This window comes from Drosophila eugracilis, unplaced genomic scaffold (assembly GCF_018153835.1).
Source record: "Drosophila eugracilis isolate 14026-0451.02 unplaced genomic scaffold, ASM1815383v1 contig_401, whole genome shotgun sequence".
Lineage (NCBI taxonomy): Eukaryota > Metazoa > Arthropoda > Insecta > Diptera > Drosophilidae > Drosophila > Drosophila eugracilis.
The window spans coordinates 61,691-86,614 of record NW_024573263.1 but is presented as its reverse complement, the minus strand read 5'-3'; the positions used below and the strand labels follow the sequence as shown (position 1 = coordinate 86,614).

General features: G+C 39.7%; 12 protein-coding genes across 12 annotated transcripts in view; 4 read left to right on the top strand and 8 right to left on the bottom strand.

Annotated features, from left to right (window-relative positions):
* LOC108111675 (cGMP-specific 3',5'-cyclic phosphodiesterase) overlaps positions 1-1,194 on the bottom strand; it is a 44,678-nt gene extending 43,484 nt beyond the window's left edge. Inside the window, 1 exon segment of the mRNA XM_041818860.1 lies at positions 323-1,194. The gene's annotated coding sequence lies outside the window, so the exon portion shown is untranslated.
* Positions 1,195-2,066: 872 nt separating this feature from the next.
* Positions 2,067-3,030, bottom strand: LOC108111659. The gene is made up of 4 exons (XM_017221190.2): positions 2,896-3,030; positions 2,803-2,841; positions 2,632-2,720; positions 2,067-2,565 (listed from the first exon to the last, which is right to left on the bottom strand). Exons 1-4 carry the CDS (start codon positions 2,953-2,955, stop codon positions 2,190-2,192), a joined length of 564 nt encoding a protein of 187 aa, XP_017076679.2. The 5' UTR covers positions 2,956-3,030; the 3' UTR covers positions 2,067-2,189.
* A 684-nt stretch (positions 3,031-3,714) lies between these two features.
* LOC108111662 (PLASMODESMATA CALLOSE-BINDING PROTEIN 4) lies at positions 3,715-4,197 on the top strand. The gene has a single exon (XM_017221192.2). The coding sequence runs from the start codon at positions 3,715-3,717 to the stop codon at positions 4,195-4,197; it is 483 nt and encodes a 160-aa protein (XP_017076681.2).
* Positions 4,198-5,129: 932 nt separating this feature from the next.
* Positions 5,130-5,577, top strand: LOC108111660 (protein new-glue 2). The gene is given in 2 exon segments (XM_017221191.2): positions 5,130-5,468; positions 5,470-5,577. Coding segments are annotated over 2 exon segments (447 nt in total).
* Positions 5,578-6,608: 1,031 nt separating this feature from the next.
* LOC108111663 (protein new-glue 2) lies at positions 6,609-7,059 on the bottom strand. Its single transcript, XM_017221193.2, is given in 2 exon segments — positions 6,609-6,768; positions 6,770-7,059. Coding segments are annotated over 2 exon segments (450 nt in total).
* Positions 7,060-7,855: 796 nt separating this feature from the next.
* On the top strand, positions 7,856-8,311 carry LOC121530211 (MAGE-like protein 2). The gene has a single exon (XM_041818856.1). It carries the CDS (start codon positions 7,856-7,858, stop codon positions 8,309-8,311), a length of 456 nt encoding a protein of 151 aa, XP_041674790.1.
* A 299-nt stretch (positions 8,312-8,610) lies between these two features.
* LOC121530214 (cystatin-like protein) lies at positions 8,611-9,634 on the bottom strand. Its single transcript, XM_041818863.1, has 3 exons — positions 9,503-9,634; positions 9,330-9,442; positions 8,611-8,975 (listed from the first exon to the last, which is right to left on the bottom strand). Exons 1-3 carry the CDS (start codon positions 9,560-9,562, stop codon positions 8,777-8,779), a joined length of 372 nt encoding a protein of 123 aa, XP_041674797.1. The 5' UTR covers positions 9,563-9,634; the 3' UTR covers positions 8,611-8,776.
* Positions 9,635-10,902: 1,268 nt separating this feature from the next.
* Positions 10,903-11,497, bottom strand: LOC108111651 (cystatin-like protein). The gene is made up of 2 exons (XM_017221182.2): positions 11,267-11,497; positions 10,903-11,201 (listed from the first exon to the last, which is right to left on the bottom strand). Exons 1-2 carry the CDS (start codon positions 11,449-11,451, stop codon positions 11,006-11,008), a joined length of 381 nt encoding a protein of 126 aa, XP_017076671.2. The 5' UTR covers positions 11,452-11,497; the 3' UTR covers positions 10,903-11,005.
* A 206-nt stretch (positions 11,498-11,703) lies between these two features.
* Positions 11,704-12,305, bottom strand: LOC108105221 (cystatin-like protein). The gene is made up of 2 exons (XM_017211683.2): positions 12,074-12,305; positions 11,704-12,002 (listed from the first exon to the last, which is right to left on the bottom strand). The coding sequence occupies exons 1-2, from the start codon at positions 12,259-12,261 to the stop codon at positions 11,807-11,809; spliced, it is 384 nt and encodes a 127-aa protein (XP_017067172.2). The 5' UTR covers positions 12,262-12,305; the 3' UTR covers positions 11,704-11,806.
* A 1,962-nt stretch (positions 12,306-14,267) lies between these two features.
* Positions 14,268-18,823, bottom strand: LOC108105239. The gene is given in 7 exon segments (XM_017211711.2): positions 14,268-15,601; positions 15,603-16,133; positions 16,190-16,904; positions 17,008-17,432; positions 17,554-17,697; positions 17,699-18,305; positions 18,370-18,823. Coding segments are annotated over 7 exon segments (3,831 nt in total). The 5' UTR covers positions 18,696-18,823; the 3' UTR covers positions 14,268-14,518.
* A 2,394-nt stretch (positions 18,824-21,217) lies between these two features.
* LOC108105234 lies at positions 21,218-22,132 on the bottom strand. The gene is given in 3 exon segments (XM_017211705.2): positions 21,218-21,336; positions 21,338-21,549; positions 21,953-22,132. Coding segments are annotated over 2 exon segments (273 nt in total). The 5' UTR covers positions 21,527-21,549; positions 21,953-22,132; the 3' UTR covers positions 21,218-21,252.
* Positions 22,133-22,333: 201 nt separating this feature from the next.
* LOC108105233 overlaps positions 22,334-24,924 on the top strand; it is a 30,940-nt gene continuing 28,349 nt past the window's right edge. Inside the window, exon 1 of the mRNA XM_017211703.2 lies at positions 22,334-22,428. The gene's annotated coding sequence lies outside the window, so the exon portion shown is untranslated. The remainder of the gene's footprint in view (positions 22,429-24,924) is intronic.

Below are 24,924 nucleotides of genomic sequence, written 5' to 3'. Positions count from 1 at the left end.
AGCTCTTACAAATTGATAAATGGCAAACATATTTTTCTTCAAAACGAAAAGGCAATTTCTTTTAATATGTTTACTACCTCTTACAGGAACTCATAATCTTTATAGAAGCAAATGCCACTTTCAGAAACTAGACATACCCATACATCCCGCTACATATAGGGGTATTAAAAAGTTGCTAAAAAGTAACGCTCTAAAGCCTCCCCGCCGCTAATTCTAATACGTACGACATTCAAGGGTAAAATATTTCATAATTCGCACATTTCTGGGGGATTTGGGGAACGCTAATAATTGCGTGCGAGTGTATTGGTGAGGGGGTGCTTACATAGATGGTGGTAATGGTGTTGGTATTTGTGCTGGTATTTGTGCTGGGGTCTGTGTTTGGCTTCGGTTGGTTTTTGTTTGTTTACTCAGCACTCAGCTGAGCCGGAGGCCCTCAAACAAACACACAATCGCATGGCTAATACTCACCTAAACACACACTCACGCATTCAAATGCATTTTTCTTTTCATTTTTGTTTTTTTTTAATAATATATATTTATTTGTTGTGTTTTTGTCGCGTTTCGTTTGCTGATAACACGGGCTGCTTGACTGGCGCTTCGTTGATAAAAGGGGGTGGGCTGCTACTTGGATTAGGGAATTGCACGAAAAAGTAAATAGTATATTTACGAGTTGTTTAAACTTTAGTTCGCCCTTTGATTTATGTACTCTATGTATAGGATTGATTTACGAAAATTTATTAACGTTTTTATCCTATACCGTTTTCTTTTTTACAACCGGCGGTGATTCCGTTTGCCGCGAAACGACGCGCACGCACTTCACTACTACTAAAAAGCAGCTGCTGCTTCTGCCCAGCTGTAGGGGGCGTGGCAGGGGACGCGCGGGGGCGTTGGGCGGTGGGCGTGTCGAGAAACGGCCTTGCCCACACGAGCTACGCAGCACGAGTACAACTTTAGCACTGAGCAGATAATTCTGTGCGGGACTCAACTGTCACTGTCGCCAAATAACAATCTGTCTCGTGGGGGACTCTCTCTATAAGAGGTGCTCTCTCTCTAATGTTTGACACTCTCTCCTTTGCTCTGCCTCCGTTATGTCTCTCTTTCTCGGTCTCGCTATCTCGCTCTTTCTCTAATGGGTGGTCTGCACCGTTTTGGAGCTTTTGTTCCCAGCTCCGGCGCTTCGTTTTCGCTGCTCCAGTTCGCCTTGGCGACCCGTTAACAACTGAAAACTGAAATTATACCGCCAGCAGAAGCAGCTGGGCTTTGTTTACTGTTATTTGGCGCAAGCCACTCTCACTCGCTCTCTCTTTCTTCCGGAAAGAGAGTTTGCTCACGCATTTGTGTGCCCTACAGTGGATAAAGTTAAAAAGAATTTATGATAATTAATGAAATAAGCTTGAATAACAAACAACTTATTTTTAAATGTATTCTTGGAGTTATTAGGATTTTCCCGCATTTCTTTTCTTAAGAATATTTCCATGGTGCTTTAACTCTTCCAATGAATACTGATGCCAAAGCACAGAAGCTAAAAGAAATGTAGTTAAATAAATACACTATCCTTCTATCGTACTCTAAAGTCAAATGCAAACTTAATTATTACATCATAATTACTCTCTTTCTTTGATGAAATCCACAAATATTTTAATAAATTAGCTCAAATTATCTCAAGTAAACCTTTTGCATTTTACCCACTGTACATTGTGGTATTGGCGCAGGCGCCGGACTTGGCCTGGTCTAGTATTTCGGTCGTCAGTTGTTGAACTAAAAGCCGCATAGTTGTTGCTGTCAGAGCTTCCTAACTCAATCTTGGGAAGCCGTGACATTGAGTAGCCAAGGGGAAATGTTAGTAGACAGTTGGATGAAGCCTACTTTTAGGCATTGCTAAAACTTTAGTATTAGCTTGTTATTTATTAAAAGTTTGAAAAGTTTTTCAGATTAGTCGAAGGTAAGAATCATTTACAATATTATCTTAAGCCATAAGACATTTAAATACTTAATAAAGAAAAATAAAATCAATAAATAAATAAAAACTGTGCAGGAAATCTACAACTTATAAAAACTCCAAATCTGCTGAATAAAAACTTAACATAAAAACCAATTATGTGCTAAGCCAAATAATCTCAACCACTTTGTGCACTTAATTTAAATTGTTTGTTTTAAGTCAAATGCAGATGCGGGATAATCCATTCTCGTTAGTAAAACTCACTCAACTTGGAGTTGGCCGGCTCCGGTGTTGTGGTCTCCGGCTGACCATTTCCCTGCTCCTGCTGCGGATCTGCATCCGCCTGAGCATCTGCATCCGGATTGTCTTCCGCTTCCGTTTCTGGTTCCTCCTCCGCCACCCGTACCCCATCATCGCAAACGGCAATGGGTTTTCGCTCTAGCAAGGGTCGTGGCAGGCGGCTCAGAAAAGCCGAGCAATATGTACTAATGTTCTCACACTCGCCGGGAGTCCGCTTGACCACAAATGCACACGTCTGGATGATGTCATGCAGCGTATTGTCCATGTACTGGAAAACCAAATACTGCTCCTCCGCCTCGCCATGCGTAACCACTTTTCCATGCAAACTGCCGGCGGGTGGAAATGAAAAGTCAATTAGCGGATCAGCAAACACACACGAAAGTTGAACTCACCCAACTGGTTTACCGGGAATTTTCATTTCCAGCTCCTCGTATTTGCCCAGTACGTACTCGAAACGCTCTTTGGCATCGTTGTCCTCCATCTGAGGGATTTAAAATTAAAAAATTTGAGTTAACATAAATGGAATATATTTAACCTAAGTAGAAAAGATATAAACTACTCACATCTTCTATGCAGTTATCAGGCGGAATACAGATCGTAAACTGTAAATGATTTTAGGATTATTGACTTAACAAAACTTTATATTAAGCACTCACCACAACATTGGACATGGAAATAACTCCAAAACACAGCAGCAAATATCTAGATATATCCATAGCACAACCGCACGCTGATCAGCTCAAGAACAACTAATTCCAAAATCAGAGTTGGTCAGCGGATCGCAATATAATTGCGAAATATGAATATAAAATATTCTCGCTCATTGTTCTCGCTTCGCTTCGGTGTAAAATGTGACGTCATGATAATTATAAAATACAAAAATGTATACATTTGCAAACAATTGGGGAGTCATAAAAGCTGATAAATCTCACACGCGAAGCTAGCAATTTTCTATTAACTTTTTTTACTGAAATTTGTGAACCTCTCTCCGTTATGAGTTTTTTCAGACCAAATTTTGTGTATAGAATAAGTAAAACTAACTTTTTTGAGCAGTTTATTATTTAAAAATTACTAAATTAATTACTGTATAAACAACACACAGGTGCTCTAATAACCAAGCTGATCAGGGTAAATTATCAGCAAACAATCTGCACAAATAAACAAAATTTTCGATTTAAACAGCTGGTTAAATTTGACATTAATTTGTAGAGCGTACATAAATATTGAACTAGTAAAATTCTAACATCTGCCAACACCATCGATCAACAAAAGTCAACAATATAGATAATGAATGAAGCGGCAACCATCTTCTTGTACAACTTTTTAAGTCAAATTTTTGCAATGGATGTAAATAAATAATTATTTGATATAACCATTTGTGTAAATTTGCAAATATTCTTTGAATCTCCAATTCCAACGCATCGAGGCTCTATATAAACCGTTGCCTATATTCTAAAGCATCATCAATCGAAAAAATGAGAAAAACATCGATCATATTATCTGGCCTCCTTGTCCTGGTAGCCTGCCTCTTGAGAAGCAGTGAAGCGGTGACATGCACCGCTGATCCCACAGCAACTGACTGCGTCGACTGCACGACCAGTCCCACAGACACGGAGTGTGTGGCTGAGGCTGCTGGAACCACTGCTGCACCCACGACAGGAACAGATACAACAGCGACGCCCACATCAGGAACAGACACTACCGCAGGACCTGCTACGGGATCCACTACTGAGGCCTCATCCACCAGTGGATCAACTCCAGCTCCGACAAGTTCCGACAGCGACTCTTCGTCTCCCAGTGGCTCCTCCTCGCCGTCGGGAACCAGCGCTAATAACTCGGCAGCCATAAGGCGAAGGAGGGCAGCCAGGAGGCGTGCTCAAAGGAGGAGAGCTGCAGCAAGAAGGCGGGCGGCCAGGAGAAGGGCACAAAGGCGCAGGCGTCAAAATCGATCCGGATGAAAAATTTATACCATTAACGATTGTTAAAAAAAAAATTAATAAACATTTTATACTGCATTTAAAAGATGAGAAGCTTTTATATATTAGAGCTAAAAACTGGCGGCTGATCAGTAGCGGAATACACTAAGCTGTCATTTACATTATATTTTATATACATATATAACGTTAGTCGATAGCCAAAGGCAGCTTTTTCTTAGTAATATACTATAGTAATACCTATAATAATAATATAATAATATAATAATTTTCTATTTATATGCTAAGTATAATGAGTTAAAAAATATATAAAAATCATTCCTGATTAAAATCCATAGTATCCACTGCTTATATTGGCCACGTTACGTTTAAAAAGGATGGGGAATAAAGTGTTTTCGTATTTTTATGACTCGCACATTTCAAGGAAATAGCTATCTAGATTATTTAATAACTATCTTGACGTGAATGTGTCGATATGGACAACATTTTAAGAAAAACTTTAAAAGAAGATTAGTTGAACTGACAATATCAACCTTCAACCTACTAGTGTCAAACTTTTCATAATCAACATTGATCAACTTGTGGATTCACAGTCAATAATAATTAATGTTCAAGGCGATTAATAATAATATATTACCTTCTTCCTTAAAAAATTAGAATGTTCAAAAAGAAAAGAAATCGTAAATCGTACCGCATAAAATATATAATTTCCAGTTTTGATTTGCGAATTTTGAACGTTTTTTTCTGAATATAAAACTATCATTCAAAGCCGATGTCATGCGAATTCTAGACAAACAATCTGGAAAATGTATCTAAATAGTTTAGAAACAGCTGCGTAAAGTTTGCGAATAATCGCTGGGTAGGAAGAGCTTCTCGACCTCGATCGATCCACTATAAAAGTATTTCCAAGATACGAAAACACCATCAATCAACTATCACCAATCAACTACTGCAATATGAGAGCCGCAACCATCATCTCCGCAATCTTTGTCCTAGCAGCCTGTCTCCTGAGGAGCAGCGATGCGGTGACCTGCACGGCTGACCCCACCGTCACTGGCTGCATCAACTGCACCACCAACCCCACCGACGCAGAGTGCGTGGCCGAAGCAGCCGCTGCAACCACCACAACTACTACGGCACCAACCACGACCACCACCACGACCACCGAATCGACCACTACCACATCGCCTAGCACCGCATCCGGAAATCGAAAGATCGTGCGCGTGAGCAACCTGCGCTACTCCGTCACCCGTCGCATTCGACTCAACAACACCACATCCCGCTCCAGCAAATCGCAGTGGCAAGACCAACAAGAGGCGCTCTACCAACACCAACCGCAACCAAAGACGCAAGAACAACAATTCTAGGAATAGAAGTGGAAACGTTCGTGTGGTAGTTGGTTAAAATTGTAAACAATAAGGAAAATGGTTAAAAAAAGTTGTAAAAACTGAATTAAATAAATCAATATTGCTTGGATTTTTCTGTTATAAAATATAGTTAAATACATTTATTAAACGTCAATCAGCCAACTTAATGGCTATAATACGTTAAGTATAATATTGAACAAATAACATACATTAAATAACAGGAAGGAAATTAACAAATATTTATAACTAGATAACAAGAGATCAATACTAAATCTGAGTTACTGCTGTCGTCCTCTTGTCCAGAGATCGGCAAGGTGCCTTCGCTTTAGATGTCTTCTAATTCTTGTGTTAGCCAGGGAAAAGGCTAAATGGTTGGAGAGAGGTGTGAGATCGTTGTACCCCCTCGAGTTCCTGTTTATCTGGGTAGTGGAGAGAATGAGGAGGTCACTTGCTAGGACAACGCACGGTTTTGAACTCTTTGTACATTCATGACGTTAGAGTCTGAAGCCATGCCCTACAATAAGATGCAGTACAACAGAATAGTTAAAGCAACTTACCAACTATAATACATTGGGAAATGAACTGAAATAAAGCACTTTCCTTCTACTAAATTCTAGTCCTAAAAAAAATTAAGTTTTTTAATACAAATCAGCCAGAAAGTATGCACTGTAATATGCTTTGCTGAAATGGCTTACCGCTTGACTAACTTTATATAAAATGATCTATTTAAATACAAGCAATACTTTCTTGACTTTATCCCAGAACATACATTGTCCGCAATTTGAAGTGGGTGGCTTCAAAGGTGTTTCTGTGAAAACACATTCCTAGTTGGAGGGATCAGAAATGCATTCGACGCTAGTTCCGAACTCTTCCACCAAGCGATCAACATTGTTGACGCTGGTACTCTTGTCTTGTTAGAAGAGAAGTATCATAATATATCTATATAAAAGTTTGGTACCCCACTTTAGCCGACATTTTTGAAATTTAAAAAATACCAAAAAATAGAAAATATCATCATCAAAATTAAAATTTCTTCTTTTCATCATCATGTTATTGAAATTCACAATTTTACCCGATAACAATTACATTATTTCCATTGGCCCTCCTTACGTTGACACGTCTGGAATTATTTCTGCGACGGCGATTCCGAAGAGTTGTGCGGGTCGTTGTGGTTCTCGAGCGGTTTCGATAGACTCGGACGCGACGGACATTGGAATATCTCAAATTGGATACGTACGATCTTCCGTTTTCCGGAAGAGGAAGACGAGCTAGAGGTACTGGCGACCGTTGTGGAGTCTGCAGTGGTTGTTGCGGCCACCGTGGTGGTGGGTGCCACTGTAGTGGTTGTGGTGGTTGTGTCAGCGGCTGCCTCGGCCACGCACTCTGCATCTGTAGGATTTTTAGTGCAATCGATACATCCTGTCACAGTGGCATCAGCGGTGCAGGTCACAGCCTCACTGTTTCTTAAAAAGCAACAAGCCAGGATACAAGTTGAGAATAAAATGGTAGCAGCTTTCATCTTGTTAAGTCTGGTTTGGGGTTGCAGATGCCTTGTGGCATTGGCTTTTATAGGCGTTTCAACCCACGCGACTGCGGCAGCCAAAGATTATTTGCAAATTTAAACAGCTGCATCTTATAAATTGTGCATTCTTTCACGCGAATGTTTGCTCACAATTCGCAATAAAGGATTGGTTAAATAAAATTATTATTATTAAAAAAATTAGAATAAGACTTCTTCAGGTTCAAAATTATTTACACTCTTTCAAAAATAAATAAAGTAAGCTTATCTAATCTATCATTATCTGATATGTCGACAAGTGATAAAACTTCATTATAAGCAATAAAAGCTAACAAATTTTAATTGCGGTATAATATTTAAATTTAAAGACAGCGCCCAAAAGCAAGCAACGAAAATTTGACCATCGGCCTTCTTACTTTCCCTTAAACATCTTTCGCTTCAGATCTATAAACAGTCTAATCAGAATGATTTGATGCGGCTTATATTTAACTAAGTAATATTTTATTAAGAACGAAAGAACAGTGTTAATACTCAAAAGCTCTTTGTCATATTCGCGTGGTATTTTGACAGCTGTCGAAATTTGGCAATATGAAAATTTCTATTCAATCGATTTATTGTCCCAGCTGTCTACCGGTCTCACAATAGAACCGTGAACTGTACAAGTAGTATAAAAGCAATGGCCCCATCCGGAGATCATCATCCGAACTCATCCGTTTGAACTGATAGCAACTATGAGGACAACTAACTTTGCTTTTGGGCCTGGGCCTTTTGGTCGTTTGCTTTTCCAGCTATAGCAATGCTGTCGATGAGCCTACTGATGGAACCACCACGCCTACTGATGGGACCACCACTCCCACCGATGGAACCACCACGCCTACTGACGGAAGCACCACTCCCACTGATGGAAGCACCACTCCCACTGATGGAAGCACCACCCCAACTGATGGAAGCACCACCCCAACAAATGGAAGCACCACCCCGACTGATGGAACCACTTCTCCTTCGACTGGAGGCAGCACATCTCCCTCAACTGGTGATAGCACAAGTCCAGCGGCAGGATCATCCGATACCCCGCCATCCACTGGAAGTGACGACAGCACCAGCACTAGCACCGGTAACAGAAACAATAACCGCCGGAAGAGGCGCCAGCGGAATCAGCGTCGCCGCCAGCGCCGTCAGCGTCGTCAACGGGCTCAGCGCAGGAGAAACCGTAGAAACAACCAGAACAACAGGACCGGCTAGGTCGATATAATTGTTTTCAAAGATTTACTCAAAAAGCATTAAAAAATGAATTTATAAAAAAATAGTATTTCTCTGGAGAAACTGATTGGTTTGTTCAAAAATGTAGAAGCTAATTGTTCCTATATATATATATATATATATATATAGTTATCATTTACTGATTCTCCTGTAAATTAAATTCATATAAACGGGAAACCTTTGCCTGATTTACAAACAAAAACCTTTTTTTCCTTTGACCTATTCAAACTCGTTATAATTCCCGTTTAATTCCCACTAAAAACTGGTTTCTTCACAATCAATAGAATTTAATCACAGGGCAAAGTTTGTTTATTATATAAACCAAACCTTTTACGGGATTCACCGAAATATATATATCTTTAAGATTTGCTGGTCTTTTTTTTTGTTAAATAACAAGTTTAAATGTTCACACTTTTTATTAAATCACAATTATTTGACGTCAAAACAAGAAGCCCCTCTACCAAGTCTTGTCGATCTCAGCCTCATCCTGGCACTGGATCTTGACATTGGTGGCCTCACCCTTGTCCTGCAGCCATGGTCTGTCCCAGATCTTCACTGTGCACTCCTTGGTGTCGGATCCACTGGATAGCTCGACTACGAATTTATGGAGACTTCCAGCCACCAATTGCTTAGAGGCAGAAATCACATTTACAACTCTGGAATAAATAACATTTTATAAACAACTAACCAGATAAAATGTCTTATTATTTTCTTTATAAAATCACTATGACTGTTTATTTACTTTTAATGTTTACTATTTTGCACCTTCCTAAATAATTTGTTGAATGCTTTTATAAAATAACATGTTATGTCTGATTGTTAGCTTTTAGATATTTTTATTTTATCCAAAAACCTCTCTCGCTGAAGCTCACAATGCTTACGCAAACTTAATGCGATTCCTCCGTTCTAACAAGTTGCATAATGTTTTTTCCTATATGCTATATTTTACTGATAAGCTTGCCTCACATTCAAGAAATGCAAAAATCTTAAAACTAAGCATTAAGACTTACTGGTAATTGGGACCATCTCCCGTGGCAAGTCTGGCGAGCGTGGTCTCTAATAGTTGCTTAGCTTCAACTAATTCATCTCCCTCCAGGGGTTTTGGTGCACCAGGCGGCAATCTCTGTTTTTATTATTTTAATTATAAGATAAATATTTACTATTTAAATCAGTTAGAGCTTACGTTCGCGATGGCGCCGGTCAGGGTCAAAGCCAGAACAAAGATCACTCTCACGGCCTGCATTTTTCTCGAAACACTTGTTTTAAACTGAGTAAACACGGCGCTTAGACGCAGCTTTTATAGGAAGCCAATATCGTCGGATTGTCGCGAGAATAATTCTTTATTTATTAGCGACTACTCATAGCACCAACCGGCCCCTCGAGACAGAGAGAAGGCAGTGTGCATTTAAACCTGAACTCGACGACAATGAAGCCGCTGGTTTAGCATCTTTTTACTTTATTGCCTTCTATCATATACTTCGGCTTTTGGACTTGACTTTGGTCTTATGATTTTATTTTATTTGTTTGCCCAGGTCAGGAGTCATTGTAATTTACCGATTCATCATCAGTAAGGGAACCTTTATCTAAGGCGATATGTCGACGTGTCAACAATAACAGAAAACTGAAAACAAAGATATATTCGAATACACATATATATTTCACAAAACCACAAGAAATCACTTTATTTCATAATTATTTCATTTTCAACCCTTCATGTTATTTTTAGTCGATCTTATTATTCATCATCATATCTACCTAAAGCTCTGAGCTTTCCGATTTTTGTAATACTTATTAAGGGCAAAGCCCCCTGAGAAATGAGCTGTTCCGATTTAAGGAAACCCTTAGCAAAATTACTATACTCTCGATCAACGCTTGAAGTTTATTTCATTGTCTAAATATAAGGACTGATACTGTGGAATTTCAATTCCATTTTATCTTTTGAGCCTTAACAAATACAGTAGGAAAATGAGATCATACCAAATCTAATAATGCTACTATAATCGAGCCGTAACCTTTGTTAATTGAAGGTAAATAATAAATTATTTACCAATTCTTTCCTGGAGGTTTTAGTGGTTGGACTTCCCCACTGTAAAGTACGTTTACGTTAGCTGTATATATGCACATACATTACTAATATCGTGCCTTATCAATAACCATTGTGGAACTTTATATATCTGATAAGTTTACAAACTAACGTAACAAATCAAATTAAATATTAGTTGTATAGAGCAACCATACACAAAGTGTTATAATAGTGATATAGTAACCATCGATGACCCATCTGATGATGTCGACGTTGACTAATTAAATTCACACAATAGTTGAGAGAGAATGAGAATTCATTTGACTATTTTAGATGTAGAAACAAACTGGTTTTGCCTTGCGATCTGGTTAACAAATAAATCGGGAATTAGGGGTGTTTTTCAACCTATTTTATGGTTTCCGAAAGAACCGGCTCGTTATCTGTTTGGTTTGGTGTATATACTAGAGTAAGGTAGGTAGCATTTACCTTTACAGGTAAATTGTCATAAACAGGTACAAACCTATACATTAGGTGATTATCATTTAAGCATTTCGTAGAAATACATTAGAATCAAATATATATTTAATAATATGCTTTAAGCAGTATTACATGCTTAACATTTTAAAATATTTTCATAGTTATTCTATAAGAATGGGTTCCTTTTTACCAAGTACGATTTAGTTCGCCGTCTTCACCGGCGCACTTGATCCTAATATTAGTTCCATTCTCCTTTAGCCATGGCTGACTCCAGATTTTTACAGTGCACTGTTTTTTGTCCGATCCATTATCCAGCTCCACCTCGTACACATGAAGAGATCCAGCCACCACCTGGCCCGTCACGGAGGTCACTTTAATTACTCTAAAATCGAGAAAGACAATAAAGTGTGGAAAATTACCGTTTAGAAGATATAATTTATAACTTACTTATAGCTGGGCCCATCTCCAGTGGCCAACTGGGCGAGGGTGGCATTGAGAAGCTCCAGAGCCTCTTTTCTCTCATTGCCCTCCAGCTGTTTGATCCCTCCTACAACTGTTTCGTTGGACATGGCTATGGAAACAATACTGAGCAGAACCAAACCCAACAAATAACATGAGTTCACTTCGTTCATGATTCTCTCTCGGGTATTGTGAGGCAACTAGTAAAGCTTTCGTTGGAATGAAAGCTTTATATGTCAGTTATCACAAAGAGAATGTGAGTAATACATTATTATTATTATTAAAAATCACTTACACGGAAATTTAATAAACCAAATTTTGCATAATCTTTTCAACAATCTTAACGATTAATAATTGTTCTGCTTATATGATGTCATAATTCAAATACTTACAATTCATAATAATAAAAACTTTTTTTAAATCAATTAGAAGCCATAAGCTTTCTTTATTTTTATCAAAGCAAAGAAAATTACACATTTTTCAGAGGAATAAAAGTTATCGTTGCTCTAATATTAAAGAAAGTCCCTTTTACCAAGTGCGGTCCAACTCGCCATCGTCACCTTCGCACTTGATCTTTATGTTAGTGCCGTTCTTCTTTACCCAGGGCTGAGTCCAGATTTTTACAGTGCACTTCTTCTTTTCGGTTCCATTATCCAGCTCCAAATCGTAAGTGTTGAGAGTTCCAGCCACTACTTGAGTCGTAACTGAGGTCACGTTGATGGCTCTAATTTAATAAAGAAATGAGTTAGAGAAATTGGTCATACATTCATGAAATACAAATTTATTTTAGCTTACTTGTAGCTCGGTCCATCTCCAGTGGCCAGCTGTGCCAGGGTATCATCCAAAAGTTTAAGAGCCTCCTTTCTGCTTTCTCCATCCAACTGACTGACACCTCCGACAACCGGAGCTTCATCAGCTGAAACAAAGGCAGCCAAGCTCATCAGAGCCAGACCCAAAATACACAGCGATGTAATTCCGTTCATGTTGCTTGCTCGACGATTGAGAGAGAACTGATGAGCAGCTGGCTGATGTGGTCCATTTTTACCTGTCATCTCCGTGGGAGATCGATAATGGAAAAATACAATAGACATATGCTATCAGGGGTATTTTGGGTTGGCTTTGTGTTAGAATTTTAAATATTATATGACTACAATCAGTACTCATTCCTTCCTATTAATTTATTATTATTAAATGATAACGATTTTACTTGCAAGCTGAAATAGCGAATAATTCCTAGAATGTTAGTAAGGGTAGCAAAAAGTCGAGTTGTTTTCGGCATCACTTATATAAATATTTATAGTTTTATTCAAAATCCCTACGCTGAAATTAGCATCAACTTACAATATATACTTCATAAATGTCTGTATGCTAAATTAAAAGCAAACAAAACCGCATTAAAATATTCTATTTGGGGTCAATTGATCCATAGGAGTTAATTAATTGATTCATAAGATATAGAAAAGGTCACTTTACTGTATCTGATAACTCTTTTAAATTTTTAGATTTGTAGCAGTTGAGGTTTTAATTGAAAAGCTGTGCCAATAAGCCGCAAAACAAACCACACTCGACTCTCTATAAAGAGTTTTACTCATATACAAATAGAAGGAAGCTTTTGCGACCCTATAAAGTATATATATTCTTGATCAGGATCAATAGCGAAGTCGATTGAGCCATGTCCGTCTGTCCGTCCGTCCGTCCGTCCGTCCGTCCGTCCGTCCGTCCGTCCGTCCGTCCGTCCGTATGAACGCTGAGATCTCAGGAACTATAGCAGATACAAAGTTGAGATTAAGCATGAAGATTCTTGAGGTCCCGGGACAGCGCAAGTTTATTACAGCATCCTGCCACGCCCACTCTAACGCCCACAAATCGGAAAAAACTAAAATTACTGAAATCATAGGAACTATTGCAGTTAGAAAGTTGAAATTCAGAAAGTATAATCTTTAGATGACAGCGCATCTTATAGTAGTACTACTATCCGGCCTCACCCACCCATACGCCCACAAGGCTCAAAAGACGGTTTTCGGATTTTCTAGAAAAGCTGATATCTCGGTAACTATTCGTAATAGAAAGTTCGGATTAAGCATGTAGGTTTCTATGATGCTCCCAATGCGAATTGTTTTTTCCGATCAAGCCACGCCCACTCTAACGCCCACAAAATCCGAAAAACCAAAAATGCAAAAATCTCAAAAACTATAAGAGCTACACAATTTTGCTTAGAAACACATATTTAGTAGATGCCTCTGCAACTTGCCACGAAGTTGCATTAGGCCACGCCCACTCTAACGCCTACAAACCGCGGAAAACTGTGGCGTCTATAATATTATTATGAATGCCTTTGTTTGACCTTGTATAACTTATTTCTGTTAATATCTATCGATTTACCAAAGGTTTTTTCAAATCGGAACATTATTGCGCTATTTATGAAAAAATTAAGGTTATAAGGCCTCACATGGGAAGTGACGTCACTATAAGCATACTCAACATACTTCCTCTGACAATAGGTGGCGCCTTGTGAATTTCCACTAGCAAAATTAATATTTTAAAATTGTGTAAAACAGTAACGGGTATCTTATAGTCGCGGCACTCGACTATAGCGTTTCCTCTTGTTTTAATCATGGCTTCAAAGCAAACACAAACATCTGGTTTGCGGGGAATCACTTCTTTTTAGTGTTGCTAGGAGCATGTCATATAAAGGTCGGCCGATATGATTTGACACCCTATTAGTTCTTTAGTGAAAGCCACATAACAAATTATTTCTAAATAACAAGAATAACATTACAAATTGCCTTAGTTGCAATTATTTGGTTTTTCGTACTATTTTCCGAACACTATTTTCCTGGAAAAACTATTCAGCAATAACAATTGCAAGATTTCCAGAAACCGATGTCGAGTAATAACAAATGTTACATCAAAACATCTTATCAGTAAAGTTTATAACAACTGCCAATCTCAGTTTAGATCTTTGACAAGACAATTTAAGGCAATGAAAAACCATTTAATGATGTATTTATTCCAGCATACCAATTCTTCAAAACAAAAGCTGAGGTACAAACTTAAAAGCCTTACGAACTATGCTCTTTACAAATTATGTTTATGTTCAATTTTTAAATAACGCATAAATCAACGATATTTTTCGATGCACGATACCATGAGGTAATTTACTCCGAATATTGTTTGTATATTAGGATAAGCTGTTTCAAAAATACAAGGCTTCGGGCGAGTGGTTTAGGTAGCTTCCATCTAAATGTGGATATGGACATGTTCCAGCAGTTGGGCGCGATCATAGAAAATAGCCGAGCACATTTCGCATTCAAAGCTACGAGTTTTCCGCTCTGATTTACCAGCTGCCGCCGCCTTGGCTGCCGCATCTGCGGCATCAGCTGCAGAGACCACTTCCGAAATGGAAAAGAATCCGCTGCCCACATCGGCATTATTGGCGCTGGCAGGTACGTTCACATTGTAGGAATCCACTCCGTAACTGAGGTACGAAGATGAACTGTTGTTGACCTTTGAGGCAGTGTTAGCCTTTTTCGGCAATACCTGCGAGACTGGTGAGGATTTGCTGGCGATGCTTCCAGCAGATCTCTTGCTTCCTGCCCGTGTACCATTGGCTGTGATCTGTCGGAGATGTCTGGAAGTTCTCGCAGAAGAAGACGAAGGCGTGCTTCCACTATGAGCTGTGACTCTTTGCTGGCTCTCTACCATATCTCGCAAATCTGGTGACGTGGGCTCGATCTTGATTAAATTTTGTTCTTCTTCGTGGATAAACTGTGGCGTGGTTGACGATTCGCTAGTGAATCGCAGTCGAGAATTTCTCTCGTGCTTTAATGGAGATCGCAGAATCTCCTCAAGATCATTAACAATCGGCTGGTTGTATTTCTCGTATTTCTCCCGAAGAAGACCAGCGTCTATTAGGAGATTGTCATCATAAATCAGTTGGACACGCTGCTGTTGCTCCTGTTCCTGTTTGATGTGCAAAGGGCTAGAGCTGATTTGATTCGGTGGATGGGTGGCTGGCGAAATGATCTCGTAGTCATCCACCATGTTTGAGGCACTGTTGCGAGATTTGTCCAGGCCCAGATTACTAGTCTCCGTGCGATTGATATAGGTCTTCGAGCGCGTTTTCTTTGCCGCACTGCTGGAATATTCTGAGCTCGTTCCCCTGGGAACCTTAGCCTTCTCCGTGTGAATCATTTTCGGTCGCGAATTGCTGACAGGTGAAGCTTTGCTGGCAGTCTTTGTGTTTCCTGCCTTCTTCCTGCTCCGACTATTAAAAGTGGATGCCGAGGATGTCGTAACGGAAGTAGTTGCAGAGGTATTCAAAATTTCCAGCCTGTTCTACAGGCTTTGTCTGAACTTTTCCCTGATGCCTGCTGCTGTTTCTTGTATTGGGTATGGTTGCTGTCAAGGAGGAGCTAGCGGGCTGCAGATGAGTATCGTTGACCACTACCAGCGAATCGATTTGAAATAAAGCAACTTGGCTGTCTTGCAGGAACTTTTCTTCCCAGATCCGATCCGAATGTTGGCTGCTGGTGGAGTCGTAACGGGTCTTACCCTTATACTTGTCTTGGGCAGGCTTCACTGTTTTTCCATTGGTAACGGGTTTGTTATCAGGCTTTGGCGCTGCCGATCCTCTTTTTCGCTTCTCCTTTTTGGGTGAATCTGCCATGTCAAATATATCGTCTACGTTCTCTACATCAAAGTCGCAAAGGTCGATGTCACTGGCATACTCCTCGGCTTCACCCCCATCTGCGGCCTCTTCCTCTTCGCCGTCGGCGCCTTTGTGCTCGGCTCGCATGTGAGCGATCTCGTGCGGCTGCAGTTTGCGACGGCGCTTGTACTTGCGTGGACCAGTCTAAATCAAAGAATATTCTATAAATTGTAGAATATAAAATATGGAATTTGACTTACAATGGGTTGTCGCTGTTTGGCGGTGTTTGAGTCACTGTGTTGAATAAGGTGTTGGATAAGGTCGTTGGACGATGCCAAATCCTCGGAGCAGACCGTGCAATGGTACGTATTCCGTGCTACATCCAACCCAGAATGATGGGAGCGGATGTGTTCTCGTAGCACCACCCGCTGATTAAAGGCTCGCGGGCAAACGGAACATGCGTACGGCTTCTCGCCCGTGTGGATGCGCTCATGCTTTCGCAGTGTGCCGCCGTCTGCGAAAGCCTTCCAGCAATACCGGCACCCATATGGCCGCTCGCCAGTATGAATACGAACATGAATCTGCTGAGAGCTACGCGAGCCAAAAGTCTTTCCGCACTCGTGGCACGGAAAAAGCTTACCCGGAGATGTGGTGCTGTGCGAGTGCCTATGGTTGGAGAGCGTTCGCCCATCGGGAAATTCTTCCTGGCACACCTCGCACACTACCGACTTGTCGCGATGTGATGCCATGTGCCGCTTTAGGCGCGCCTTATTGTGGAAGTTCTTGCCGCACTTAGAGCACGAATGACACTTTTCCCGTGAATGATCCCAGGCGTGCTTAATCAGGGCCTTTCGATCGCGGCACTCCTTGCCGCATAACACGCAGGAGTTAGCTTTCAATTCACTTGGATGGCGGGTGTGCAGGTGCCGCTTAATGGCCTGCTCTTCGTAAAAGCTGATACCACATAGGACGCACCTGAAAAATTAAACATGATTAGAATTTTGCAGTTAAAAGAATAAATAGGAATTAACAAATCAAATTCTGAATCATCTGCAAAGTAATTCTTAATCACACTCACTTAAAGGGCGGGAACCGAGCGTGGATTTCGGCATGAGCCAACATCTCCAACGCGCTGGGAAATGACTTTCCGCATGTGTTGCAACAGTGGCCGGTAGAATCTTTGGCAAGCTCCACATCTCCGCCAGCAGTGACATCGGAATTGTTTTCTACGGCGGCCGTATCCGTTTGCTTGTAGTGAAGTTTGGCATGGCGTCGCAGCAGATCCTGTCGATGGAAAGATATCCCGCATTCGTTGCAATAGAATTCGCCATATAACTGCTCCTCGGGTTCAGATTCGCTGGCGGAATCTTCAGCCGAGGCAGGATCGTACTCCGAATTACTCTCCTCGAACTGGTGCGTCTTCTGGTGTTCTTGAAGACTGCTGTTGTCCCAAAACATTTCCTGACACTGGTTACACTCGAAAGGCGAGTCCACTCGGTGGTTCTAGAAGAATTAAAAGAAATAATTAATTCATACTTTTGGCTATAAACTGGTTTATCAGGTTTCAGGTAAAGATATGATATATTTTAAGGACAAGTCCTGGTTGCCTAACAGTATCATTTACCTTCGTGTGTGAGACGAGTGCCTTTTCCCGCGCAAACGCTAATCCGCACTGCTGGCACACAAAGGGTTTGCTGTCGTCAAGCACTGGGAAGTTTGGTTGGGGAGGAGGTTCAACGGCGATGGGCTGTGACGTGGTGACCACAGGCCTGAGCTGGCTCAGTATCCATGTACTGCCTCAACTCGCTTTGCCCCGACTTATCAGAAATCACGATGAACTGGCTGCTCTCCTCCTTGGGCTTTAGACGACTAATTCTACCTCGTGAAGGAGCTGGCGGTGGAGCAACAGGGGCCGGGTAGCTGGCCACCAACTGAACTTCACCCTCTTCCGCAATATGGTGGTGTTCCTGTATCTCCTGTTGCACCTGATCTGGTTCCTGTTGCTGTTGATAGATTGGCCAATCATGCTCGTAGTCCAACTGCCGCTGCGACTGGTGCTCAAACTTAATGGCGGAGGAGGAATCAGCAGCGGCAGCTGCTGCCTCTGCATCCGCTGCATCCTGGGCCTCGGCGTGGGCCTTGAAGTGGCTAATTAGCTCCGCCCGTCTTGAGAATCGAGCTCCACACAGTTTGCAGAGATGCGGTCTATCGTTTTGGTGGGCCAGCATGTGATTATTCAAGGTGGCCTTCTTCCGAAAGCGTCTACTACAGAAGTCGCAGGGATACGGCCTGAGAGCGGTGTATTCATCCTGTTCCATGTCCAGAAGTTCCTGTGAGCTGCTTATTCCAGCTATTTGCTCAGCGGCAATCTCCACACTGCATAACGAGAAAACAAATCGATAATGGTACCTTTGGAAAGGAAGAAGACGATTCAACTTACCGTTCGGCTCCCTGATGCTGCACCCAGTCGTCTGTAATAACCTCCTCGGTGACCACTTGGGCGTCATCGTCGAAAGATTCCTCATAAGCCACAGTTGTTCCATCGGCGGTGACCAAGACCGTTCCGCCCGACTCATTGGCCGCCATTATCTCGCTCAGCTGGCCGTCGCGAGCCATAAAAATTAAATTCTCAGCCGCCATATGATCCAGATCCTCTCCTGTATTCCCGCCTCCGCCATCCGACTCCAAGATGTCCACCTCTGAGGTGTCGCCCGCGGAGACGTGGTGCTGTATCCACTGGATTCCGCCATATCGCTGGTTGTTCATAACGCGCTAGCCCTGCAAAATATGCAGTTTTATAGGTCAGCTGCACATATAAACAAATGGGATGCAACAAAAAATCTGGAGCAACAAATGGTTGCACATGTGCTCATGAAGACCGAATACAGTGGGAGGGAAAGAGCGACTACAGCGTTGCCAGATGTTGGGTCGGCGTAATTCAAATATTTTATTAATAAAACCCTACCTACCCAGGCAGGATAGTAACAAGATAAAAAAGTAAAAGTAAAGTTACTTTATAAAACATAGTTTTTGCATTTACTTGCGAGTTATAGAATAGTTTGGAAATTTTGGTGGAGTGGCAACACAATTATGGATTCCAACAGTGCAGCCAAATCAGTAGCGCAGAAGACTTAATAAGTACCACTTCAGTTTATACGGAACGATTATTTAATTCTAATTAATTCCTTCTAGCATTAATTAGTACCAAAATTAATTCTCTATAGAAAAATCAAAGTATTGGAACATAACTTTGTACCTATTATTATTTTGCAAATACGAACAACCATTTTAAAATTTTAAATCTGCTATTCATCTTGCTTTTTGGCTAGTAAAAAGCACATCAATGACTTCCAAGCGCCGCGTTCAATGGTCGTCTCGCTCTTACTTACGGTACTCGCCCTTGATTTGCGCTTTGTTCGTGTCAAGCTTTTTTACTTGCAAAATATTCCAACTTATAAACACCAATTTGGACCATAAATGAGGTTAAGTCGGCGTTTTTATTTATATTCCAGACCGCAAGCTCGGCATAAACGTAAACAAAGTGCTTGCCAATTGATTTTTACAACAAATGTCGAACTGACAGCAATCGCCATTGCGGCCATGCGATTACATCACACATCACACGCCCGAAATTCTTGCACAGACGGCAATTTGGATTATTTTATTTTAATTTTACGCCGAGGTTAGCGGTGTCATTTTGAGGTTAAATAGGTCTATGGGCAACCAAGAGTTGGTGGTGCGTTTTTTTACCTTAAATCCAATCAATATGCCGTTTGCATGCTTCGCTGCGTCCGTTTTTAAATGCGGCGAAAAGTTTTCTCGCAAAATGCCCACGAACGACCGGAGAAAGAGGAATTGCCATTGCGTTGCCCTGTTCTTGTTCTTCTTTCTATACCTATTCGCACTGGCTCGTCTAGGGTTGCCATGTGGTTTTTGACGGCTCTGCCACACTGCCTGAAATAGTTCATTGTTAACGGCAAACAGTGTTGTAAAATGTAGGCATATTAACGAATAAAATCTTGAGAATAAAGAAAACATTTTATTTAAGAGCTACTGCCTTTTTATTTTACTTAACTTTATTAAATTTTTTTATTTTAAAACTACTTATTTTACTGTTACATTTTTTCTTTGGAAAACAGTAAGGAATTTCTTTGCATTTGCAAGAATAAATAGTTTAATTGATTTAAATGCTCATTGTTCTAAAAATTTAATCAAATTTGATTGTTCTGAAAACTTTGACAACACATTTGAAAATAATATATAAAGTTGAATAAGATAAGAACAAAATGCGTAATACATTTTTGTATTATTTATTTACTTTACTCCTATTAATTTTGACTTTCAATTTTGTTATTATTGCAACATCTGTGAGTTATAGACCATCAAATTTATTTAATCGTTAACTAAACAATCTTCAAAAAGTTAGTCAACAATTTGATGAGGGTCTATTGCCAATTTTCGCACTCGCAAAAATCGAAACAACTGATAAAACAAAAGCGAACTTCCGTTGAGCCTAAAATTTGTATATATAAAGCGGGGCAACAAAATATGAATATTATTTCAAATTTGAAAACCAGAAGAGCCAATTTAACTATTACCATGCTGGCATCGAAATATCTTATCCTGATCACAGCGATTTTCGGCTTTCTAAGTGGAGCTCTGGCTGTAACCTGCACAGATGATCCCACGGCTGAGAATTGCGTTGATTGCACCACCGATACCACAAATGATGAATGCACCACCACTACAACAACAACCACTGTGGCTCCAACAACAACAACGACGACCACAACAACAGCAGCACCAATTGCTGCTGCAACAACGAAGAAAACAGTTAACAGGAAGAAGGTCACAATTAAGAACATGAAATACACAGTCACGAGGAAAGTTAAGGTGGTCAAGAAATCGGGCTAAATATGAAAAAACTATAAAATAAATATATGAAAATAAGGAAAAACTTCTTTCATTTATCTAGCTAAAGAATATAAATTAAGATTTAAATAAAAAATAAAAAATGTGCACATGGAGCACAAAGTCATTGCATACTTATTGGCGTATGTTTTTATGAGGGAGCAAAACTAAAGCAATAGTCATATTTATTTTCATAGCTCTGATTACAGACTAGTACCACTCTAGTTTGGATATTTAAAATAACAGTTTCAGACAAGTTTCAATAAACATCAAAATAAACAAATCAGATTTAAATAAATTTGTATTTTTACTGAGATACCTAAACATTCCTTTAAATATAGCGGAGCCCGTTAAAAATATTTATCATCTTTATCTTTATCTTTTATTTAAAATCTTTACATTTGCTGATTTTTTAGAACCAACTTTTACTTCTAACTCGCGTGAAGAAGTTGCTAAAGAAATTGCGGATTTTGCCAATTCGGGATCTCCTGGTGGTAGGACGTCGTTGGAGGAGCTGCAGTTGTGGTTGCCGACCAAAGCCTCTGCAAACACTCGATATGGGTGGGATATACACGACAGTTTATGCAGGCGGCATCTGTGGGAGCCACATCGCAGGTCACAGCAGCAGTGTCATCCAGAAGATAGTTTAGGGCCAGGAATAGTAGGATGTACCTCGAAGACACCATTTTGGACAATCACTCTATTACGACTAAAAAAATGTGACTAAATCTTAGTATTATAAGTCAAAGAAATGTGTTCGCGGTTAAACCAATTCAAAGATCAATATTAGCACAGGTGTTTTGAGGTGAGAATTAATGCTTATAATCGGCGTAAGCCGGTAGTAGTAGAAATTCTACAAAATAATTGGTTACTCTTTTAGTTCATGGTATAATTATTTATTTAAAGTTTAGGAAAGAAAAATGTATAATGAAGAACAACTTTTATTTATTTCCGTTTTCCAAAATTACATAAACAAAAAAAAAACTTTTAAATAAAACAATCAACAATCAAAAAAGTGGCTTTTTCCAGTCCTTAAACTTTCCTTTAAGAGAAAACAGCTGCTCTCTTTTATTTGAATTTTTCTCTTTCATTTAAAGAGCACTTATACACACACATGTATGCAAACGAGCGCCAAAGCGCGCCAAACTTTTTCCACCCCCTCCCCCAGTGTCGATTGCTCTGCTTTTATTTTTATTGCTCTGCGATCCAAAGCGATCCGCTCGGCTTCTCTTTGGTCCGCTGGGCAGAAAACAGAAAACAGAAAAACAGAAAGGCAAACGGCAAACAGGCAGCCAACGAGCAGCGGCTATTTAATTTTCGTTTTGGTTTTGGCGTGGATCGGATCGGATCGGTTGGCCATAGCCTCCCCGAATATATATATATATATATAAACATATACACAGATTTCGGACTGTGCGAGTGCAGCGGAAAAACTGAAAACAGAAATCGAGGAAAGTGCTCGTGACTGGAATTCCGCATTTGTTTACCATTGTGTGTTTGTGTTACCGTTGCTATTTGTGTTTTTGTTGCTCTGGAAAAAAGGAAAACAATCAAGATCGCATCAACAAGATTGATGCGCCACCTAGCGGTGAGTTTTTCTTTTTTATAAATAAAAATAACACAAAATGGCATTGCAATAATCCAGAAAATGAAAACAGGACAAAAAGTAACCGCCGTTCTTTTGACAGGCGGCGACGACATAAAATGTCAAACTGTCGATCAACATCAAGGCGAAAATGCAAGATGCGTGCCTCAAATGCAAAAGAGGGCTTCATAATGCAACATGCTAAATGCTGTTGCAAATGGTTGCCATTTATGCAATCTGCGAGAAACCCCTTATGCCCGCCCTTTTAATCTCGCTGCTGATCTTCGTGCTACGCGTTTTGCATGCCTGCTCTTCCCTGGAATGCGTTTAATTCGAATTTGAATTTCATCGCTTGTGCGAGATGCACTGGGAAAAAACTCGTATAATATATTGATATCATAACATTCATAGCAATTTTTTAAAAGTTTCGATTTTTTTGACCTAGAAAAAAAACTATCAGCAAGAAGTAAAATAATATAAGTTCACAAAATTTATATATCCAGCTTTTTCTCTCAGTGTCTGCTTATTCTTCCCGAAGCTGATGGTGTTTTGCTTTCGCTTGTTTTTACAACGCAAAACACTTGTATGCCTGAATCCCAGTCGTTGGGAAGAAATCAAAGCTCGCAACTTTAATTAATATTCCACACACTGCCCTACACATACACACAAACAAAAAACATACTGCGATATACATACAAAAACAAATACCAATACAATGTTGTTTTGTACTGGCCAGTAATTGTTGATGCATAGATTTATTTTATTGCATTTCACTGCTTTTATTTCTTGGTCATTTTGTGTTTTGGTACCGATCGCATAAGTTATTATATCGTTGGCATCGTTGGCTTGGCACACGACTCGTTCAGGAGAATAAAGTTGGATTTTTATGGAGAGCAATCCGTGAGGTAATCCGTCATATCGGCGTGAATACTGTACAAAACGTGTATAAATTTAGGCTATTTTCGGCTGGAATTTATGCAAAATCAATTGAGATTTTTACGATTTATGTGACCGGAAAATAAAGGCATTAAGTGATATTTGAAAGTTCTAAATTTATAAAATTTCATGAATTTGTTGGGAACATGATAAGTTTTATTAATTTATTTTTTATATTATTATTTTATTTGACATTTTTTGGATTTTATGAAACTGTATCTAAGTAGAGTTTACCTTCCACACTCTAAGTTCTAATATTTGTTTATTTATTTATATAACTTTTATATTTTTAGTTTATACCATTTATCAAGCAATTATTCCAACTATTTTCCCAATCGAACACCTGACTTTCTCTGTGCCAAATTGTTCACCCGCTTATCATTGGCCCGTTCATTTGCATAGCTCGCTTATATAGTATGTATGTACATCTGTTCGAATTCCTCGCAAGCAAATGCCATTAATTCAAACTACTCGACAGCACCTGAAGAACGAACACGGGAAAAACCCCAAGCCCAGATGTTTCGAATGTGGGGTTATAGATAAAATCGGCAAAGAGGGGGTAGACAAAAAAATATTGGGGTCTTTCAAATATGCAATTGAAATGCAAATGCAACAGGTTGCGAGCGATGTGCCGACGACGGACATCTGACAAATGAAAAACAATTGAACTAAATTTTAATTGTTGGCCATATTCATTGGGTCTATGAAAATTCATCAAGTTAACGATCTCATCGAGGTCTTTATGCGCTTGTCAACAACTTTGTATTTATGTGCTGTAAGTGGCCAAAAAGCGAAGCTCGTAAAACGTGCGTGCCAGCGCCACAAAGTCGGTGGTTTCAATGGTTTCGATGGTTTCGGTGGTGCCACTGGTCGTGCTCCTGGTTTCAGTTCGTGGTGCACCCACATATCGCATATTTTTTTTGGCACAAATTCGAACGCTTGGCTGATCGCGATAAGAGGAAAACCGAATAAAATAAATAAAAACATCGACGACACAAATGCTAAAAATGAAAAAGGGGGGAGAAAAAGCGCATTTAACATTGCGAACATAAGAAATGTCAGAGTGAAATCCATCAAAATGTCAGACAGCACCCAGAATTCCTGAGAATTTTCGCAAAAAAAAAAACAGTACGTTTCAGAATTTTAAGGCAGGGAAAGTTTGGATTTGACTTTATAGGTAATGATATTTCATAAGAAACTTAAAACCTGACCTAGAACTCTTACTTAGAATATTAAAGAATCATTTTTTTGTATGTAAGAGATATATTACATTTGAATTTCTACGTTTTATTTAATAAAACTTTCATAATTTATATATTTTTTATTATGAAATAAAATTAACTACCTAATAATTGTCTAAAAAATGAGTGATATTTATAAACCACTCATAATGTACGTATTATGTTTAGTTGACATGACTAATTTAAATTTTAGCGAATTGAGTTGTTCAAAACCAAACATGTTTTCTTGTTAATAATGCAACGACAGTGTGGGTGGAATGAAAATGTTTTTTCGCGGTACAACACTGCGTATACGTGTTGTCCACCCTCTCTCTTTTCTCTT

What these genes read in the sequence shown, in the direction of transcription:
- LOC108111659 (XM_017221190.2), bottom strand. Translation starts at nt 2,955, where the DNA reads ATGGATATATCTAGATATTTGCTGCTGTGTTTTGGAGTTATTTCCATG. An exon ending in TTTCCATGTCCAATGTTGTG is followed by an intron (nt 2,842 to 2,895) that starts GTGAGTGCTTAA and finishes AATCATTTACAG; the next exon opens with TTTACGATCTGTATTCCGCC. An exon ending in CTGATAACTGCATAGAAGAT is followed by an intron (nt 2,721 to 2,802) that starts GTGAGTAGTTTA and finishes TAAATCCCTCAG; the next exon opens with ATGGAGGACAACGATGCCAA.
- LOC108111662 (XM_017221192.2), top strand. Translation starts at nt 3,715, where the DNA reads ATGAGAAAAACATCGATCATATTATCTGGCCTCCTTGTCCTGGTAGCC.
- LOC121530211 (XM_041818856.1), top strand. Translation starts at nt 7,856, where the DNA reads ATGCTGTCGATGAGCCTACTGATGGAACCACCACGCCTACTGATGGGA.
- LOC121530214 (XM_041818863.1), bottom strand. Translation starts at nt 9,562, where the DNA reads ATGCAGGCCGTGAGAGTGATCTTTGTTCTGGCTTTGACCCTGACCGGC. An exon ending in TGACCGGCGCCATCGCGAAC is followed by an intron (nt 9,443 to 9,502) that starts GTAAGCTCTAAC and finishes TAATAAAAACAG; the next exon opens with AGATTGCCGCCTGGTGCACC. An exon ending in GGAGATGGTCCCAATTACCA is followed by an intron (nt 8,976 to 9,329) that starts GTAAGTCTTAAT and finishes TATTTATTCCAG; the next exon opens with AGTTGTAAATGTGATTTCTG.
- LOC108111651 (XM_017221182.2), bottom strand. Translation starts at nt 11,451, where the DNA reads ATGAACGAAGTGAACTCATGTTATTTGTTGGGTTTGGTTCTGCTCAGT. An exon ending in GGAGATGGGCCCAGCTATAA is followed by an intron (nt 11,202 to 11,266) that starts GTAAGTTATAAA and finishes TCTCGATTTTAG; the next exon opens with AGTAATTAAAGTGACCTCCG.
- LOC108105221 (XM_017211683.2), bottom strand. Translation starts at nt 12,261, where the DNA reads ATGAACGGAATTACATCGCTGTGTATTTTGGGTCTGGCTCTGATGAGC. An exon ending in GGAGATGGACCGAGCTACAA is followed by an intron (nt 12,003 to 12,073) that starts GTAAGCTAAAAT and finishes TTATTAAATTAG; the next exon opens with AGCCATCAACGTGACCTCAG.